At 32.8% G+C, this 21,973-nt stretch overlaps 1 protein-coding gene across 16 annotated transcripts in view; it reads left to right on the plus strand.

The window, feature by feature from the left end:
- DLG1 (discs large MAGUK scaffold protein 1) overlaps positions 1-21,973 on the plus strand; it is a 283,484-nt gene that overhangs the window by 239,487 nt on the left and 22,024 nt on the right. For 5 of the 16 annotated variants that reach the window (XM_065875945.1, XM_065875951.1, XM_065875953.1 and 2 more), the window contains 5 exons: positions 4,311-4,344; positions 10,167-10,208; positions 12,415-12,465; positions 13,333-13,434; positions 13,688-13,860. In XM_065875945.1, coding sequence (XP_065732017.1) covers positions 4,311-4,344; positions 10,167-10,208; positions 12,415-12,465; positions 13,333-13,434; positions 13,688-13,860 — 402 coding nt within the window. Of the gene's footprint in view, positions 1-3,520; positions 3,621-4,310; positions 4,345-10,166; positions 10,209-10,912; positions 10,949-12,414; positions 12,466-13,332; positions 13,435-13,687; positions 13,861-21,973 lie in introns of all 16 variants that reach the window. The other 11 variants (XM_065875948.1, XM_065875952.1, XM_065875955.1 and 8 more) reach the window with 4 other exon arrangements.

A 21,973-nucleotide genomic window follows, 5' to 3' on the forward strand; every position in this document is an offset into this window, starting at 1 on the left:
CTCATTAATAAAATCCATCTTTTAAATGTTTAAATCAGTATGAATTTTTATCTTAAGGGAATAAAGGGACAGTCAAGAGGAGGACTTTGTAGGTGGGCAAGAAATATATCAAAATTCTTTTATATATATTTTAGACGTGTTTTTGTTTTCATTTACTTTGTCCTTCTTGAATCTAGTGGATGTCAATGGATGATATCACAGGCTTCACCCTATAGTATGTGTGTAATTAGTGCAATGGAATATTCTAGCAATAGGCCTGAAGAAAATGCTGAAACACATGTTGTGTTGAAATACTATTTATAGCAATGTTTTGTGTTTTGGGGATTTTTTATCTAAAAAATAGATAAAAATTTTTTATCTAAAGCAACATCTTTTGATCAAATTTCAAATGAATATGGAAAGTTAACTCAGCAAAAAAATTAACCCTACTCTTTGTACATGTCTGATATCACTAAGCACTCAGACTTAAAAGCTTTAAAATGTTAAAGGAATATGATCCTTGATCAAAGAAATTAAATCTGAGAAATTATATATAATGCATTCAGTTATTTTACAAATGATAAATTCTTTTAAAATTTACTTGTACCTTTCAGAAAATACAAAATTATATAGTATAATCTGAAGCAATATTTAAAATAGAAAATCTTTGGAGGAAAAAATCCCAAGTAAATGCTTAGTATTTGAAATATATACAATGGTTTTTGTGCTTGTTTTATATATGTCTTTTAAAGTATTTTAGTAAAATACACTGTCAGTGTATTGTAAAAGAGGTTGCATGTTGTAACTTTTCTTTCAAACTGTAAGAAGTTAACTGAATTAACGACATTTTTAAATCTTAGTCTTGTTTGTTGACTATAACCAACTTTATACACAGTCACTGTGTTCTAACACAGCACCAAAAGTATGCATGATACTGAGTGGGGTAAAAATACGCTTGCCATTGATACAGAACTGCATTTCTCTCTGTAATACCATTTCCCGTTCTAAGCTCTTCTTTTCCTTTCCTTATATGGTGGGTTATGGACTTTGTTTCCAATACAGACTTCTTAAAAACATTTCAGTTTCTCATTAACATTTTTAACATTCATTTAGCTATTTTGAAATACTACATATGGAAATTAGATATTTGATATGTTTCATGAATTTGTAATATTTTATCAGTCCTCATATTTATTACACTCTCTTGCAATATAGCATTAATAACAATAAGTAATTAAACAGATTGTTTTGTATTGAAAATATAAAGAAACTAGAGTTAGTATGTTTCTTCAGTTTTGTGTTTTCCCTACACATTTTTGTCCTGTTTGCTTGTGCTATTTTTCACTTTTAATAAATTCTTCACCTGCAGGATGTTAGATGTAATACAGTTAATACATTTCTTAACTAACAAGCATTTCTTTCTGTCCTATATTATGATATCTTTACGATATCTCATTTTGGCTAACTGCAAAAGATATCAAAAATCAAAACATTTTAAACTTCATGTTTCTTTTGGTTGTTTGCTGTGAAACTGACTCTGACCACTATATATGCAGTAGCAGAGGTAAATAACCTTTTATTAAAAATGTATCAGTTTTATCAGTTAGCATAAAAATTATTACTAAATTCAAAATCAGTGATTGTCATGAACAAAAAGACTTAGTCCTTCCATAAATTAGATTACCATAAATTTTTCTCTATTGAAACTTTTCTTCTCTTTCTCTTTTCTAAAATTTGGATTCAAGCAAAGACTTTTATTCAGGTAATGCTACTTGACAGTTTATAAAACAATTATAAGCTTAGATTTCTCCACAGTATTTTTTTTCTCAACTTAATTTTTAACTTCTGCTTAGGGTTATCTGAGCCTTCAGATTTTAAGATTGATATCAAGACAGTCTGCTTGTCTAATGACTATAAACTTATTAATTTTGAATTATTGATCTGAAAAAGATAAAAATGAAAGTTTTTGTAAAGATTCTTACCAAAATAAATCTTTTCAAGTAATAGAATTTGAGCTAAAAGTCACTTTAATCCATTTCATCACCTTAATCACCTGGCATCACATGACTAAAAGTACCGGCACGCCAGAAAAAAGTACTGCCTGGTGTTGATATACTTCACAACATTGATAGCATCTTATGACATGGATAAACGCAAGAAAAATTAAAACAGAATTTCTATCCTTTATATTGTTCCCACTTCAAAAAATGATAAAAATTATAATTCCTATTGTCACTGGTAGGCAAGGCCATTTCCTTCAAGACATGGGTGCCTGTGACAAATTACAGAAGAAGCTGCTCCTCTTTAGCCTCATCTTTCTGTGTGCTACCTGCTTTTAAAAGTGTGAATGCACAAATGGGACATTCAGGAAGGGAAAAAACTTGTCTCAGACATCTGTGCAACAAGGGACGTCAAATCAGCTGTCATAGCAATTATGTATAAACTACTAGATTTTTAATTGCCTCTTTGACATTATGAGCACCAAACTTTTTTTTTTTTTTTTTTTTTTGCGGTATGCGGGCCTCTCGCTGTTGTGGCCTTCCCCGTTGCGGAGCACAGGCTCCAGACACGCAGGCTCAGCAGCCATGGCTCACAGGCCTAGCCGCTTCACGGCATGTGGGATCTTCCCGGATCTGGGCACGAACCCGTGTCCCCTGCATCAGCAGGTGGACTCTCAACCACTGCGCCACCAGGGAAGCCCGCACCAAACATTTTATTCCCTATTCAGGACATGGTGCTAATGAATTGAATTTGGTTCTATTTTATTTATATATACTTTAAAAATAGATAATATGGTAGAGCTTAAAGGCTAATAAATCAGTTATGATGACATTTAAATTGGCCAGGAGAGTTGACTCTTCTTCCTTGGTTAGATAGCATTGATAATTCTTTTGCTGGACTCTGTGCTTGATGGACACGTCTTAGTTTTCTTCCCATTTTCTGATAAGCATTTAGTTACCCTAATTCTCTTCTTTTAAAAAAAAAAAAGATGGTTTTTAAATATTTAGCAACTTGCTCAGTTGTTTTGGTTCTCTTTTTTAGTAGTGGCTTTTTGTTAGTTTGTTGGAGCCACAAAAAAAGAGAGAGAAAGGGAAAAAATGTGCTAAAGCCAAAGGAAAATGAAGGAAAGGAAAATTTAAAATATTTGAACAGCTAAAGTAATAACTTTTGCTGTAGAGCACCTAATACTTAGAAATCTAGAAAAATATGGATGGGTATGAACAGATACAAGCTTGATTTGGACTATAGTAGTAGCTAATCTGATTTACTCTTCCCTTTTTTATCAAATAGCACTTCCTCCTTATTTTTACGTATCATTGAATTACACTCTTGAAATTTTTCTGTTTTCAGTTATAAAATGTTAGAATTAGAGAAGTTAATACTAAATTAAAAATTCACTGTATATGTGATTAACGCAAAATTCATATACAAACTGCACACTGTGGTCACAAGAGTCAGCTTTCACAGAGCTACTAGGCTGGGCCTTTGTACACACAGACAGTAGACATCCCTTTGTTTTGCCCCTCCTTCTCTTCTTCAGCAGTCATTCAATGACAAGCGTAAAAAGAACCTCTTTTCCCGAAAATTCCCCTTCTACAAGAACAAGGACCAGAGTGAGCAGGAAACAAGTGATGCTGACCGTAAGTATGTGGATCCAGTGGTCAACTGAAGATAAATGTAGAGGGACCTACTGCCCTGCAGTTGGTTGTTACCATGGAGACAGTTTCAAGAGCTGCAACAGGTTACTACTTGTCTTAACTAGGGGCAATTTAACAGGCATAAATTAATTTGCGTACCAGTCTTAACTTTTTCTAACACCTTATGAATTCTTAATTTAAAGTAAATGGTATTTTTAGCTATGTTTAAAATAGAATTTTTTTATGTAAAAGTTCTTATAAGAAACACTTACACTCTCAGAAGAATATTTTAGAGGACAAACTTGGGTACCTGAGAAGCTACTTATTGATTTCTAGGTATAGCATTGCCAATCTTTGATAATGGATTATCTCAAATCATTCCGTTTTATCCCATTTCTTCATTATATGTAGACAATCTGAATTTTACTTTTAAAATAGCAAGAAATAGTCAAAAATTTTGCTTCTCTACCCTAATCAGCTTCTTATAGAAAACTTCCATTCTTTTATTAGATTATATCTAGCTGCTAGCTTATTTTAAACTTTCAGAAATATACAAAAATGCTCTGTAAGATACGTGCACCTGTAATGGTCTTGGAACTGTCTCTTATTGTAGCACCAATTTTATGCATTACTGACAACTATTTTCTTTGATTATCTTTTTATTGCTTGCTCTCTGGGAACTACTCTCTACAGGAGATCCCTGACGACATGGGATCAAAAGGCCTGAGTAAGTGATTAAAATACTCCCAAGTTATTTTTTAACCTCCATCTACAGACCTACCTTTTTCAGATACATTTTGAGATTCATGGTAGTGCCCTGCTGGCATGAGGAGGTGTATGATTTAGATTGCTTTTAGATTCTTCATGTTAATAATATGCTTGGGATTTTTATTTCTGTAATACACACCTTTTATTTTTCTCCATTTTTCACATGTCATTTGAAAATTTCTCTGCTCATAATTATATTTTCCTTTTTGTAATTTTTATGGCAATTACTTTCTCTAGGAATTTTTTAAATATGAAGGAAGACTTTTAATGTTTTTTAAAATACTGCTATCTGCCCTCATTATTAGAAGGTAGAATATAATCTTCCTTACAATTTTATGTCCCCCCCCCTTTTTTTGTTAAAACAAGTTAAAATTGCTTTGAGCCTGTGTTAGAAAAGCATTGCTATAATGTGAAACTATAAAACACAATAGGTCTTAAATATTAAAGAAGAATTGTAGAACTCAAGTTCAAGTAGCAGTCTATGTAGTAGGTAAATTGTATTTTTTTTTAAGGAAGTTGTAAGTTATGAAAAGAATTATAAGAAATATTATCCTTTGTTTTTTCTTTAACCAAGGTGTTGTCTCTGTTTGGGGGGAGTTCTTTTGTGTGTGTTGTTCCTGTTTAATTTTCTAGCTAGTACTTAATCTTCATATAAAGCTTGGTACAGAGTCTGATAATGTAGGAGTCATTTAATAAATGTTGGAATTAGTGAATGAAACAAGAAGTCATTTTAGCAAACAAAATTTTAAATGTGAATGTTTACAGATTGATTAAATGTGAAATTTTACCAAATATTACTAAGTTCTTTTAGGTGATGGTGACTCATAGAGGTAATCTTTTAGGCTAAAGTTTTTTTCTAAGTAGTTTCCGTTTGCATTATTAAGCATCTTGAAAACTTATTTCTTCATAATTCATTGATCATTAAGGATATAGCCAATATCTTTTAACTTTCTAAGTTTACCTTAATAAACATTAAATTTCACAGATTTTTTTTCCTGATTAATGCTAACTTGACTTTTAACCTTAACTGTAGGTACTTGACTTTTATTTCAACTTTAACAATTAAAAGTTTATATTAGATTGAAAGCAGTATGCTTTATATGTAATTATTTCTATTACACACACTTTATTATTTATGCATTTGCCATTTTAGGATCTGGCAAGAGCCACAAATTTACTATCACTAGTGGCACCCTTTTTTAATCTCTTACCTTTGGGAAAAATTATCAGTGAAATCTTCAGAAACTGGAAAATATTTCCACAGATTCTTAATGCTATATAATTTATTTTGAGAATGATCATGAGGTGGTGTGGATCATCAAATGAACCCACATATTTTTGTTACCTGTTGAGTCATCAGAGAGCTATGGAAAACTCATGGAAAAAGGAACTAAATGAAGAATTTGGTTCCCACGTTGATATTTTTATAGTAGATAACTACACCTTGACCACATCGTATTTTCATCTCTCATTTTAATTGAGGTTTGAGACTTGGGAAGAGAAACAAATGAAAAATGATAACTGATTACCAATGTCGTTGATTTAATTTTCTGGTCAGTGACTTAAGATCCCTTGAATGGTAGGTTTCTGTGCTTCATCTCACAAGAACTGAAAGAATTTATTCACGTGGTAACTTGATCAGATCAAAAAGATTTTATTTAGAAAAGGTTGACAGAGACAGAAAAATATCAGTAAAATTCTAAACTGGATATGATGGAGGTTATCACATAAAACATTACTAGCAGCTGACAAGATGCTCGTTATTATACAGTAGAAAGTACTGGGAAGAAGGGTGGGTTAAGGGCATTATTTAAGATCTCAGTTATCTATATTCTAAAGTTCAGGATACAGGGAAAAAACTAAGCAAAATCCTGTGCGATCTTAATATAAGAAAATAAATGTGACCTCATATTGGTATTCATTAAACCTTGCTGGAACAGGACTCATGAAGGGACTGAAAACAGAAGGACAAATTATTCCAGATAAACCTGTTGAAGAGATGTGGAATAACACTGAATATCAAGAAAGATGTATACCTGCATGTAATTTCACACAAGCTATGAAAAAGTAGGGTATTTAATTAAAGAGCAGAGAGGGAAACAAAAGTGGTACCCTAGAATACTTTTCGTAGACAAGAATTCAATGATTCTACAAAGAAGAGGATCAAATAAATTATTGATGTATCCTGTTGACAGTAGATGAAACAATAATAGAAATTGCCTTTCCAAAACTAATTTTGACTAACAGAACTAATTAAAGTATGGTAGAAATCTGGGAGGATACAACTAAATTATCATACTTGTAAAAAGCTAGAAACAGAAATCTGTGTAGCTTTTATGCTTTTAGAAGGCAATTTTGAAAAAATTCAAGAGGAAAAAAGTGGGTAAGATTCCTTTAAAAGAGACTAAAAGTAAGTGTAGTTCAGGAGCAGTTATATAAGGTGCTCAGAAATGAAATTATACAGTTTCAGACAAGGTTTGTACCTGTCTTTTGTATGCAGTTTATTTTTATAGCTTTCCACTTTGTAGACACCTCAGAAACTTCTACAGTTAGGCACATAGATTTCCTATTACATCTCTTCTTTTTCTATTTTAAAGACTTACTTGAGTAGAGTGGTACAGAGCTCTTAAGATGCCAAAAATTGTTTAAGACTGAGGATATGTCGTATTTAGGGAGAGCAAAGAGAAAACACATGGTATAGTCTCAGGAAGAAATGTTTGACTAGAAAGGTGAGACTTGGTCAGAGAGAATTGAAATGGTTGTGATCATCAAACATATAAACAAAAATTAAAATTTTAAGAATCTGATTATACTATCTATGTCAAAAGGATAATATTCTTGCACATAAATTTCTAACAGACCAATAAGAAACAAACACTCCCCATTAGAAAACTGGACAAAGGATATAAGAAGAATGCTCAAAAGATAAGCAAATGAAATAAGCATATAAGAAATGTTTAACAGCCCTAATAATCAATAAACAAAACGATATGTTTTACCCATCACCTTAACAGACTTTGCTTTTAAAGGAGAATCCAGTGATGGAGATGGTTCTTTGGAATGACTACTTTTAACGTATTACTACTGGGAGTGTAAATTGGTACAGCCTTTTTGGAAAAGCATATCTTTTGATCTACTAATTCTTTTTCAAGGAATTTATCCATAGGATGTAATCAGAGGTGGAAACAAAGGTTTATACATCAGGATGTTTTGTTTAATATTATTTAGAAAGTAGAGCACCCCCAAAATTCAAATAATCCTAAAATGCCTTACAGTTGGGAAGTGGTTAATGAAGTATGACTTACTATATAGTATAATATTTTATAGCCATTGAAAATCATATTAAAACATAATAGCCTGGAAAATGCTCACAATATAAATGAAAAAAGTAAACTATGAAACTGTACATATATCTCAGATTTGTAAATAAACACATATATTTAGGGCTATTTTTGAATAGTGTTGCTTTGAACATTTTTATACATATCTTTTGGTATGCATATATGCCTTTTATGTTGGGAAAATACCTAGGAAATGAATTGCTGGATCACAGATACATAATATGTTAGGTATTAGTAGATAGTGCCAAGTAGTTTTCCAAAGTGGTTATACCAGTTTACCCCACCCCCACCCCCAAGTAGTATGTGAGTTCCAGTTGCTACATATCTTTCTCCTCGCTTGACATACCTGTTTTGTTTTTGTTTTTTCATTTTGGTCATTCTGGTGGATGATAGAGATATCTGTTGTGGTTTTAATTTGCGTTTCCCCGATAATAAGCTTGAACACTTTTTTATACTTGTTGGATATTTGAACATCTTCTTTGATGACATGCCTTGAAAAAGATTATTTTTAGTTTTCAGGAAAAAAGCATTTTAACTTTCTAACAAGCTCCCAAACAATGATAATGATGCCATTCCAAGGACAATACTTTAAGTAGCAAGAGTTTATTGTAGAGGAGTTACTTAAAGGATACTTGAAAGAACTTGAAGAATTTGACTGCTTCGTAGCTCTTGGTAATCTTAGAGAACTCAAGATGAGTAGGGGAAATTCCCAGAAAAGAGATTTTAGTAACTTCAATTTTTTATACATGTATAACATGTCAGACATATTCAATAGTAGAGGAATAATAAAATAAACCCCACAAGTATTCATTTATCCAACTTCTCTAATTGTCAAATCATGGTTAATTTTGTTTCTTCTATACTCCCACTTTCCCGTCCACTCACTCGAGTGCAATAACTAACATTTCTTTTTTTTGTATATTAGAGATTGCAGAGTGTAATACAAATCCTAGTATAAATTTAAGAATTTTTTTTTTCTATGTGGCATTCCTACTTCTGGGAATGAATTTTAAGGAAATAGAACAAAAGGTGAAAGCCATGTAAATGAACACGTTCATTAATAATTTGTTGATGTTTGTGGAAAATAATTTAAAGCAAACTAAAATATCTAAATAAGTAGTAAGGTAAATCATGATGTAACAGTCCAATAGAATATTATACCACAATTTAAAATGATTGTTTTGACATCTGTGTGGTAACATGAGAAGAAATTTTTAAATATAAACTTTAGAAAACCACCATTTTATATGTGCTATCATACATTATTCAGTCTTGTAATTTTTAATGTTCCTCCTGTATACATAATAATGATTAAGAAAGTTGTATCTTGTCTTTGTAGGTTAGAATAACAGACTTATTTTTCACTATGACAGTTTTTCAAGAACTGTACTACCATTTCAAGAACTGTCTACCATTCTCTAAACTTTTCAGTAGTGCTACTTGATTTTAGGAGACTGTGGGTGATACGGTACAGCAGATATCTATCCTCAAGCTTTTTCCTTATCCGTTAATTTTTTTTTTTCCTTTGCCTGGCATAAGAAATTTAGTTTTACCTCTCTCCCATGGAAAATTTTGTTTTTTAGTTTTCATAGATAAAATTACCTTCTTTAATTCAAAGGAGACACGTATTGAGAGAGTGCAAGAGATTACATTTACATGAGAAAAGTGCTGGTTGTTTACTGAACAGTCAAGTTATGAAATGGGGGTCACTTTGAAGGAGGGGCCAGGCAGCAGATGAGTGTGTTTACTTTATCTTTTTTATTTTGCAAAGTAGCCATTGTCAGTTTTATCAAAGCAGAGTTTCTCAGAGATATTAGTCTACTTTAAAATACAATCCCACCTTCTAGAATTCCGTTCCATTTGACTTTTTTTTGAGGCATCTGAATCTCTGTGATATCCAAAATGCTTTATCTGTATGATCTCAGACATGACTTTTCATTTCTCTTCAGGAACAAGAAAGAAGCTGGACTAAAGCAAGATTATTTATTTTTTAAGATATCACTTCATTGAAATGGGCATCTGTTTGCTCAGATATAACTTGTTTCCTTTGTTAGTCATTACTGTATCATAACCTAAATTAAATGGTGTCAATGACATTTTCTCTTCGGGGTTTTTATGATGACAGTTGGACTGATTTAGGATCACTTTGTTATATTCTATTATAATCTATTCATAATAAGATTTTGTTCATAAACTGTTGAACAGAAAATGAGACATTTTCCTTGACTGCAGATTTTTTTCCTTGCTAATTCATATTCATTTATTTGAAATAATTAAACTTTTCAAAGAAAATCAGAAACGTTTTTAAAAACTCTTTGGGTATCTGTGGTTTATATTTCGACATTTTGTTAAGTCACCTTGTGTTTATTTTGATGATTTGCTTTTTTTAAACTCATGACACTGTGTTTTCTTTATTTTTTCCATTGTCCTGCAATTTCAGAACATGTAACTTCTAATGCCAGTGATAGCGAAAGTAGTTACCGTAAGTGTTTTAAGTTGTTTGTTCTTTTGTTATCTCAAGTAATATATCCTTTGGGGTTTTTTTCCCTTAGTGGTGTATTCTGAAAACTAAAAGTTAGGTGCTTAATATTTTAAAGTCAGGTAGAGCCAAGTAAAATTCTTTACTTGATAAATAAAATCACACTCTATGTACAGAAGTTAATTTCCAAGGTTTTCATAAAATACAAAAGTTCATTTTACAAAAGTGCTATTCGTGTACACAGTATGTGTATGTGTGTTTGTATCTTTTATAAGAAGTAAATACCTAGTTAAATGAGTAGTAAACTTGTATTTTGCCATTTTATTTAGTAATTCTGTTTCTAACTAATCATAAAAATATTTTTCAGTAATGCTAAATTATAATTAGCTTTATTTCCTTTTTTATTCTGTGTCACCAATACTGGTGTGGGTCAAGATACTATTTATCGCCAGCTTTTGGTGAACATAAGAAATGGCGAAGGGAAAGTTTTCAACAGTTGCTTAAACAGTAATACTGATCTCTTTTTTGGTTCTTATGGTATTGTCTTGGTATTATATTATTAAGGGACCTATATAAGCGTGTGAACTTTTTTAACATATTTGGGCATGGGAGGAGGGGAAAGTACATGAATATTATCAGTTGTAGCACTTTAAAAATTAAAATTGCTTTTCTAACTTTTTTTTTTTTACTGCTGTCTAATATGAAAGTAATCTTGATTACAGATGAGTATGGCTGCTCAAAAGGTCCATCCTGTTAATATCAGTCTCTAATATTTTTCATATTGACAGTATATACTTTTAACCCTCTTTCATTTGATTGGTTGTTATTTTTGCTGCATAATAGTTATTTAACGATTTTCTTTTTTGGTATGGGAATGGGAATGTGATTTGGGAATGTGATTTCTCATATTTTAGCATTTTATTAACTTACAGTCAGAACTCACCAGAGAGTAGCTGAGTAGCTTTCTAGACTAAAAAGAGGTAATGAAAGTATATACTGTCTGTCTCACCATTTGCATGAATTATTAGGTGTGGAATATTCAAATTGCATGTTTCTGATAACATGTTTTACATACAGTACTTAAAAAAGCAGCTTGTAAATATATATTTTCTATGTATTATAAATTTTAAAACAACAAAATACACTTTAAACCTGGAAAGAATATTTATGTCGGTATATGAATTGAAAAGATTTACAGCTGCATACATGTACTATAAACCAATGACAAATTTAGTGAAAAGATTGTTATAGAATCATAATAATCAAGAAGAAAATCTTCAGATACATTCTGCAATATTGATTTCATTGAACCACTTGAATTTAACAGCTCTTCCTTGTTTGTTTTCTACACGTGTGTGTGTGTGTGTATGTGTGTGCTAAGAACTCCTGAAATTTTTAACTCTTCTAGTTATTTTCATTGAGTCGAGATATAATTCGTAGACTTTTCTATTTAGGATATTCATAAGCTCTAATCTTTTAATTTAATCCTAGAGAATTTAACTTCTGAAGTGCTTTTACGATCAAAGCAAAATATGTTTTTTCTCCTTTACTATCTATGTGATTCATTTTGTTGAAAGGGAAGGATTTAATTTTATCTAAAATTTTTTTTAACTCAAAATGTTATTTTTTGAAAATTGAATAAATCAATTATTATAATAATGAATTTTTTTCATCAATGAAATAGTGACACTAGTTTTACCTTTGCATTAAAATCTTTTGGTTAGAAAATAGTTGTAATTATAAAAATGTTCGTGCTATGTTATATGTTATACCTGGTAGGACCAAAAAAAGCAGCATATTAATAACAGAAAATTACCTAATATGCATATATGTAGAACTGCTCATTAAAGTATTAATTTTTAAAGAACTGTTTAATAGCTCTTAGATTCTAAATAAAAAATTAATAGCTTATACTTGACATCCCAAGTGAAGATTTTAATTCGGTCTATTGATAATCTGTAAAACCCGGAATAACAGAAAGGTAGTTATTAACTAGCACATTTATATTTTGTTTTTACATATACTAAACTTGATAATTTATCACTTTTTTTCCTAAATCTTGCCATAATTAATTTATAAAGTACCCTTTTTTTTACATCTTTGCTACTTTTCTTGGGAAAGTTCTAGTAATTTATATGTTATATTAAAGAATTAAATTAGTATCGCTTTCTTTATAGATTTTCTCATCTGTATTTTAACTTTCTAATAGGTGGTCAAGAAGAATATGTCTTATCTTATGAGCCAGTGAATCAACAAGAAGGTTTGTGAAGCCTGTTGATGTTCTACAATCTTATGGAAAAACGTAATTTGGAAAATAGATCTCATACCTTAAAAAAAGTTTCATTAGAATTTTAGCCTTTTTTGTTACTATACATATATATATATATATATAAATTTACTATATGTATTTTATGAAACATGGTTTAGCCCATAGATTATTAAAATCTAATCATTTTATATTGGTGTTTTATTTCCTAAGCAACTTCTTTCCAGTGTTCATAATAGTATCACTATCCTTGTTCAAAATCTTGGAATCATCTTTGATCTTTCTATTCCTCATCTCCCTTGTCTAGTCAGTTTCTAGGCCCTATTTATTCTTATCATACCTTTCTTATTTATAACCTCCTTTCATCCCGCCTACCACAATGTTAAGTCTCATTTTCACTACCAATCTCCCTGCTTCCAGCATGGTCCCTTACAGTCCAGCGTATACACTTATATTAGATCATCTTTCTCGATGACTACTATGATTATACCCAGTTTCTTTTTTGCCCTTCTTTGATCTGCTTCCCTACAGTTTCTACTTGAAAAGGGATCAGTAAAACACTGTACTGTGTTTTCTCATTTGTAATGAGATGATATTAGCAATGTATAGAAACATTATCTGCTAAAATGCTGAATATAACTTGGTTGAATTATCTAAGTGTATGACTTCCAACAGGAGATTGACTGAAGTGTAAGATTTTAATAAAGGTTTGTAAACTATCAAGTTAGGCATCATTGGTGGAGAAAGAATAAAAAATAAATTCTTCATAACAGTTAAGGATACTTTTGTTATCTAGTGAAGTAGAATACACAGATGTTTGTTAAGTGTTTATTTCTTTTAACATGCAGTATATTTTTATAGTTAATTATACTCGACCAGTGATCATATTGGGACCTATGAAAGACAGGATAAATGATGACTTGATCTCAGAATTTCCTGACAAATTTGGATCATGTGTTCCTCGTAAGTAACCCACATAAAAATTCTTAATTATTGTTCTTAACATTTTGTCACTGTGTGTGGTCAAAGTAAACAGTACCATTTTTTAATGGTTTATACTTATTTTATCAGTTATTCATCCTCCATATTATTGTCACTTTTCAAATTTAAATCAGTCTCTGTTGTAGTGAACTTTACAAAACGATTCTTTAAGTAGAAAATGGCTTTGTTGTGCCTTTTAATATTAAACACTTCCTCAAGTTCTTTTCTATTAAAGATACAACTAGACCAAAACGAGATTATGAGGTAGATGGAAGAGATTATCATTTTGTGACTTCAAGAGAGCAAATGGAAAAAGATATCCAGGAACATAAATTCATTGAAGCTGGGCAGTATAACAACCATCTGTATGGAACAAGTGTTCAGTCTGTGCGAGAAGTAGCAGAAAAGGTAAGCATCAGAGTGATCCCAGAATAAAGTTTCTAATCAGATATGCTTTTTTTTTTTTCAGATATGCCTTTGACAGTATGAAAGAATGATGGATAGAAACTTTTAATTCATGTTTTTTAAAAAATATAGATACATGTTGCAGCATTGATTAATCTAAGCAATGTTATGAATTTATTCAACTAAATATATACTTTTAGGTGACTTAGAAAAATATATATAAGATAAAGTAGAATAAGAAGAGCAACGGGCTTCCCTGGTAGCACAGTGGTTGGGAGTCCACCTGCCGATGCAGGGGGCGCAGGTTTGTGCCCCGGTCCGGGAGGATCCCACATGCCGCGGAGCGGCTGGGCCCGTGAGCCATGACCGCTGAGCCTGCGCGTCTGGAGCCTGTGCTCCGCAACGGGAGAGGCCGCGGCGGTGAGAGGCCCGTGTACTGAAAAAAAAAAAAAAGAAGAGCAACAAAGAAAATAAGAATAGAAATGATAACATGAATCTCTGCAGGAGGGGAGGTTATTATTTTGGGGTCCTGTACATTTGCTAGAGATAGACCTTGTGTTTAGCCCTAGCTTTCCAACAAGTAGCATAATTAAGAAGCTAAGATCATCAATAAAAATGAACCAGATGTTCAAGATAAGTGTAAGTGGCTCCTGGTACTGAGACTAGGCAAAAATTTCTCCTGAATGGTCGTTTAATAAAAGACAGTGTGGAAAAATACTCAGTAACATTGTAACAGCAACAGATTTTTTGAAAGCAGTCTGATGATATATTGACATTGGGTTAAGGAAGTTTTATGGTAAAGCCAAAACAGTGTACTCCAGATGTGCTGCTATACTTAAATCAATCTTTGGGCCTAGAAAATAAACATCAACAAATTATTTTATACTTTCAAAACTATAGTAGTTTAAGACTTAGTCATGAAATACCTACAAAATATAAAGCAGTAATTCAACATCTCAGTTTTCCATCTGTAAGTGCTCCTTTCTTTAATAAGAGGTTTGGTTAATTGTGATTAGTTTTAAAAATCGAAAAAATGGGCATGTTCAGTGATGGCAAGAATTTGGGAAAAAGAAAATCTTATTAGATATTGTTAATGGGGGTAAAATTAATAGCACTTTATTTGAGAACGATTTGGCAATACCAAATAAATATACATAACCTGTGACTCAGAAATTCTATTTCTTGGTATCTAAGTAGAGATTCACACATAAGGATTATGTATAATGATGTGCATAGTAGCACTTTATAGTAGTGAAGAATTGGACTCAGGAAAGGGGAATGGATAATTAACTGTTATTTATTCATGCAGTAGGATACAGAAGCTAGAGTGAATAAACTAAAATATCCACTAATTAGGTGTATCCACATTAATAAATCTCAAAATTATAATGGTGAATGAATGAAGTTGCAAAGGATATATACAGGATGACGCTTCATATAAACTTTAATTAACATAAGGTAGTTCATTAATACATATTTTGTGTTTTCATAAACATAAAAACATGCATGGATATCAAATAAGCTATGAGAATATATAGTACAGCCCAGAGAATAATTATAAATAGAATATAACCTTTAAAAAGTGTGACCACTATGTTGTATACCAGAAACTTATATAATATTGTATGTACATCAACTGTACCTCAATTTAAAAAAAAATATTTACTGGGGAAAAAAATGCATGGGAATGATACACATCTACTTCAGGTGTATATGTAGCTGCTATTCAGTGGTTTTCCTTTGAGAGAAAAGGAAGGAAACTGTAGCTTTAGCTCTACTTGTAATATTGTATTTCTTTTAAATTTTTTAAAAATTTAAAAAACACACCTCAGCCTGCCAAATAATATCCAAACTTCAGATTATTGATAAATAGAAAAGTAACACCATATCATAGCAAACTATTTCTTCTGCAAACCTTGTGGAGAAGAAAATATCAGGAGGTCCCACAAAGTAGAAATATTACAAATAACACTGTGATCACAATGCAGTAAAGCTATAAATTATTAGAAAATCAAAAACTGAAAGCCTGGCCAACTGGAAAATTTTTATTATTTATTCATATTCAAGTATAGTTGATGTACAATATTATATATGTTAGAGGTGTCCAATATAGTGATTCACAGTTTTTAAAGGTTGTACTCCATTTATAGTTATTATAAAATGTTGGCTATATTCCCCATTTTGTACAGAATATCCTTATAGCTTATTTTATACATAATAGTTTGTACCTCTAAGTCCCCTACCCCTATATTGCCACTCCCCCTTTCCTCTCCCCACTGGTAACCACTAGTTTGTTCTCTGTATTTGTGAGTCTGCTTCTTTTTTCTTATATTCATTAGTTTGTTGTGTTTTTAGATTCCACATATAAGTGATGTCATACAGTATTTGTCTTTCTCTGTCTGACTTACTTCACTTAGCATAATACCCTCCAAATCCATCCATGTTGCTGCATATGGCAAAATTTCATTCTTCTTATGTCTGAGTAGTATTCCATTGTGTATATATACCACATCTTCTTTATCCATTCATCTGTTGATGGACACTTAGGTTGCTTCCATATCTTGGCAATTGTAAATGATGCTGGTGTGAACATTGGGGTGTGTGTATCTTTTTGAATTAGTGTTTTTGTTTTTTCAGGTATATCCCAGGAGTGAAATTGTTGGGTCATATGGTAGTTCTATTTTTAGTTTTTTAAGAAACCGCCATACTGTTTTCCACAGTGACTGCACCAATATACATTCCCACCAGCAGTGTACAAGGGTTCCTTTTTCTCCACATCCTTGCCAACATTTGTTATTTGTGCTCTGTTTGATGATAGCTATTCTGACAGGTGTGAGGTGGTATCTCACTGTGGTTTGATTTTCATTTCCCTGATGATTAATGATGTTGAGCACCTTTTCATGTGCCTGCTGGCCATCTACATCACCTGTTTGGAAAAATGTCTATTCAATTCTGCCCACTTTTTAAACAGGTTATTTGTTTATTTGATGCTGAGTTGTATGAGCTGTATATATGTTGTATATTAATCCCTTATCAGTTCTACTGTTTGCAAATATCTGCTCTCATTCAGTAGGTTGTCTTTTCATTTTGTCAGTGATTTCCTTTGCTGTGCAAAAGCTTTTATGTTTAATTGGTCCTGTTTGTTTATTTTTGCTTTTATTTCATTTGTGTTAGGAGACAGAGCCAAAAAAATATTGCCGTGATTTATTTCAAAAAGTGTTCTGCCTATGTTTTACTCTAGGAGTTTTTTACTATCCGGTCTTACATTCGGGTCTTTAATCCATTTTGAGTTTACTTTTGTATATAGTGTTAGAGAATGTTCTAATTTAATTGTTTTACATGTAGCTGTCCAGTGTTCCCAGCAGCACTTACTGAAGAGTGAAGTCTTTTCTCCATTGTTTATTCTTGCCTCCTTGTCATAGATTAATTGACCATTAGTGCATGGGTTTATTTCTGGGCTTTCTATCCTGTTCCAGTGATGTCAGTTTTTGTGCCAGTACCATACTGTTTTGATTACTATAGCTTTGTAGTATAGTCTGAAATCAGGGAGCATGATTCCTACACATACATTCTTCTTTTTCAAGATTGTTGTGGCTATTTGGGGTCTTTCGTGTTTCCATAAAAATTTTAAGTTTATTTGTTCTAGTTCTGTGAAAAATGCCATTGGTATTTTGATAGGGATTGCATTGAACCTGTAGATTACCTTGGATAGTATGCTCATTTTAGCGATATGAATTCTTCCAATCCAAGAACATGATATATCTTTCCATGTATTTGTGTCATCTTCAATTTCTTTCATCAGTGTCTTATAGTTTTCTGAGTACAGGTCTTTTACCTCCTCAGGTAGGTTTATTCCTACATATTTTATTCTTTTTGATGCACTGGTAAATGGGATTGTTTCATTAATTTCTCTTTCTGATAGTTTGTTGTTAGTGTATAGAAATGCAACACACTTCCGTATGTTAATTTTGTATCCTGCAACTTTATACCAAATTTATTGATGAGCCCTAGTAGTTTTCTGGTGATGTGTTTAGGAGTCTGTGTATACAGTATCATGTCATCTGCAGACACTGACAGTTTTACTTCTTCAGTTCCAATTTGGATTCATTTTATTTCTTTTTCTTGTCTGGTTGCTGTAGCTAGGACTTCTACTACTAAATAAAAGTGGCAAGAGTGGATATCCTTGTCTTGTTCCTGACCTTAGAGGAAATGCTTCAGCTTTTCACCTTTGAGTATCATGTTAGCTGTGGGTTTGTTGTAAATGGACTTTATTATCTTGAGGTATGTTCCTTCTGTGCCCAATTTCTGGAGAGCTTTATCATAATGGGTGCTGAATTTTGTCAAAAGCTGTTTCTGCATCTATTGAGATGATAGTATGGTTTTTATTCTTCATTGTGTTAATGTGGTGTATCATATTGAGTGATTTGTGTATACTGAAAAATCCTTGCATCTGGGATAAATCCCACTTGATCGTGGTGTATGATCCTTTTAATGTACTGTTGGATATGGTTTGCTAAATTTCTGTTTAGGATTTTTGCATGTATGTTCATCATTGATAATTCACCTCTAGTTTTTTCTTTTCTTGTGATATCTTTGTCTGGTTTTGGTATCGGGGTAATGCCAGCCTCATAGAATGAGTTCAGAAGCATTCCTTCCTCTGCAGTCTTTTGGAATAGTTTGAGAAGGGTAGGTGTTAACTCTTCTCTAAATGTTTGATAGAATTCACCTGTGAAACCATGTGGTCCTGGGCTTTTGTTTGTTGGGTGGTTTTTAGTTACTGATACAGTTTCATTACTGGTAATGGGTCTACTCATATTTTCAATTTCTTGCTGTTTCACTCTTGGGAGAGTGTACCTTTCTAAGAATGTTTATTTCTTCTAGGTTGTCCATTTTATTGGCATATAGTTGTTTCTAGTAGTCTCTTATGATCCTTTGTATTTCTGTGGTGTCAGTTGTAACTTCTTTTTCATTTCTGATTTTATTGATTTGGACCCCCTCTCTTTTTTTTTTGATGAGTCTGGCTATAGGTTTATCAATTTTATTTATCTTTTCAAAGAACCAGCTTTTAGTTTCATTGATCTTTTCTCTTGTTTTCTTCATCTCTATTTCATTTATTTCTGCTCTGATCTTTATGATTTCTTTCCTTCTACTAACTTGGAGGGGTTTTTTCTTTCTCTAGTTCTTTTAGATGTAAGGTTAGCTTGTTTATTTGAGATTTTTCTTTTTTCCTGAGGTAAGCTTGTATCTCTATAAACTTCCCTCTTAGAACTGCTTTTTGCTGTGTTCCACAGTTATTAGATCATCATGTTTTTGTTTTCATTTGTCTCTAGGTATTTTTTATTTGCTTGTTGATTGCTTCAGTGATCCATTGGTGGTTTAGTAGCTTATTATTTAGCCTTCACATATTTGTGTTTTTTGCAGTTTTTTTTTCCTGTAGTTGATTTCTAGTCTCACAGCATTGTGGTCAGAAAAGATGCTTAATATGATTTCAGTTTTCATAAATTTACCAAGGCTTGTTTTGTGGCCTAGCATGTGATCTGTCCTGGAGAATGTTCCGTGTGCACTTGAAAAGAATATGTATTCTGCTGCTTTCAGATGTAATGCTCTTTATCAATTAAGTCCATCTGGTCTGTTGTGTCATTTAAGGCTAGTATTTCCTTATTGATTTTCCATCTGGACAATCTGCGTATTGGTGTAAGTGGGATGTTAAACTCCCCTACTACAACTGTGTTCTGTCAATTTCTCCTTTTATGTTTTTAAAATTTGCCTTATATATTTAAGTGTTCCTATGTTGGGTGCATATATATTTACATTTGTTACGTCTTCTTGGATTTATCCCTTGATCATTATGTAGTGTCCTTTTTTGTCTCTTGTCACAGTCTTTATTTTAAAGTCTATTTTATCTGATATAAGTATTGCTACTCTGGCTTTTTTTTTATTTCCATTTGCACGGAATACCTTTTTCCATCCCCTCACTTTCAGTCTGTGTGTGTCTTTAGATCTGAAGTGAGTCTCTTGTGAGCAGCATATACACCAGTCTTATTTTTGTATCCTTGATTCCAGCATTTAGTCCATTTACATTTAAGATAATTATCAGTATGTATGTTCTTCCTGCCATTTTGTTAATTGCTTTGCAGTTGTTTTTGCATGTCTTTTTCTCCCTTCTTTTGTTCTCTTGTGATTTAATGACTGCCTTTAGTGTTATGTTTGGATTCTTTTTTCTTTTTTGTGTGTATATCTATTACAGATTTTTGGTTTGTGATTACCATGAGGCTTTTATATAGCAGTCTGTATGTATACATGATTGTTTTAAGTTGCTTATCTCTTCATTTCAAATGCATTTTAAAGACCCGGCATTTGTACTCTCTTCCCTTCACGATTACTGTTTATCTGATTGTTTTATATAATCCTTAACTGCTTATTGTGGATGTAGATGATTTTACTACTTTTCTCTTTTAACCTTCCTACTGCCTTTACTGTATATTTGCCTTTACCGTTGAGTATTTTCATTTTGTAATGTTCTTGTTTCTTGTTGTGGCCTTTTCTTTTCCACCTAGAGAAGTTCCTTTAACATTAGCTGTAGAACTGATTTGGTGGTGCTGAACTCTTAGCTTTTGCTTGTCTGTAAAGCTTTTGATCTCAATCAAATCTAAATTAGAGCCTTACTGGGTAGAGTATTCTTGGTTGTAGGTTTTTCCCTTTCATCACTTTAAATATATCATGCCACTTCGTTCTGGGCTGCAGAATTTCTGATGAAAAATCAAAAATTTACGGGTGTTCCCTTGCATGTTATTTGTTGCTTTTCCCTTGCTGCTTTTAACATTTTCTATTTATCTTTATTTTTTGTCATTTTAATTACAATGTGTCTTGATATGTTCCTCTTTGGATTAATTCTGTTTGGGACTCTGCACTACCTGGACTTGGGTGACTGTTCCCTTTCCCAGGTTAGGGAAGTTTCCAGCTGTTATGTCTTCATTTATGTTCTCAGCCCCTTTCTCTCTCTCTTCTTCGGGGACCCATGTAATGCAAATATTGATGTGCTTGATGTTGTCCCAGAGGTCTGTTTAACTGTCCTCATTGGTTTTCATTCTTTTTTTCTTTTTTCTTTTCAGTGGCAATAATTTCCACTACTCTGTCTTCCAGCTCACTAATCCATTCTTCTGTGTCACTTAGTTTACTATTGATTCCTTCTAGTGTACTTTTCATTTTAGTTATTGTATTCTTCATCTCTGTTTGGTTGTTCTTTATATTTTCTCTTTGTTAAAAACTTCTAATTTGGAAATTCCCAGATGGTCCAGCAGTTAGCACTCCACACCACTGCAGAGGGCACAGGTTCAGTCTCTGCTTGGGGAACTAAGATCCCACAAGCTGCACAAATCACCCAAAAAAAAAAAAAAAAACACTTCTACCTGCTCACTCTGTGCATCCATTCTTCTCCCAAGTTCTGTAATCATCTTTACAATCATTACCTTGAATTCTTTCTTGGGTTGATTGCCTATCTCCACTTCACTTAGTTCTTCTTCTGGGGTTTTATCTTGTTCCTTTGTCTGGAACATGTTTCTCTGCCACCTCATTTTATCTGAGTTGCTATTTGTATTTTTATGTATCTGGTAGGTTGGTTACATTTCCCAGCCTTGGACAAGTGGCCTTCTGTAAGAGATGCCCTATGTGTCCCAGCAGCACACTCCTATCTCGTCACCCAAGATACATGCTTCAGATGATCCCCCTATGAAGGGGGGTCATTCTGTTGTGAGAGGCTGACTATGTGGGCAGTGTGGTAGGCTTGGTTGGCCCCTAGCCCGGTTAGTTGCCAGGCCCTGCCTTGTACTGCTGACTGCTGGCTGTTGGTTAGCGTGGCCTGGTCACACAGTGGGTGACTGCAGAACCCCAGGATGCCTCAGGGCTTATGTGAGCTCACTGATGGGCAGAGTTAGGACCCAAAAGACTCGGGGGTTGTTGTCCACCCACTGTTGGGTGAAGCCAGGTCCTGGGGTTAGTGCCGGACTACTAGCAGGCAAAGCCAGGTCCTGGAGTCTGGCTGCAGGGCCATGGGATCCCAGAGCTGGTGTCAGATCACTGGTGGCAGAGCGGTTCCTCATACAGTTGGTCACAGTGT

This window comes from Phocoena phocoena, chromosome 4, assembly GCF_963924675.1.
Source record: "Phocoena phocoena chromosome 4, mPhoPho1.1, whole genome shotgun sequence".
Taxonomy (NCBI): domain Eukaryota; kingdom Metazoa; phylum Chordata; class Mammalia; order Artiodactyla; family Phocoenidae; genus Phocoena; species Phocoena phocoena.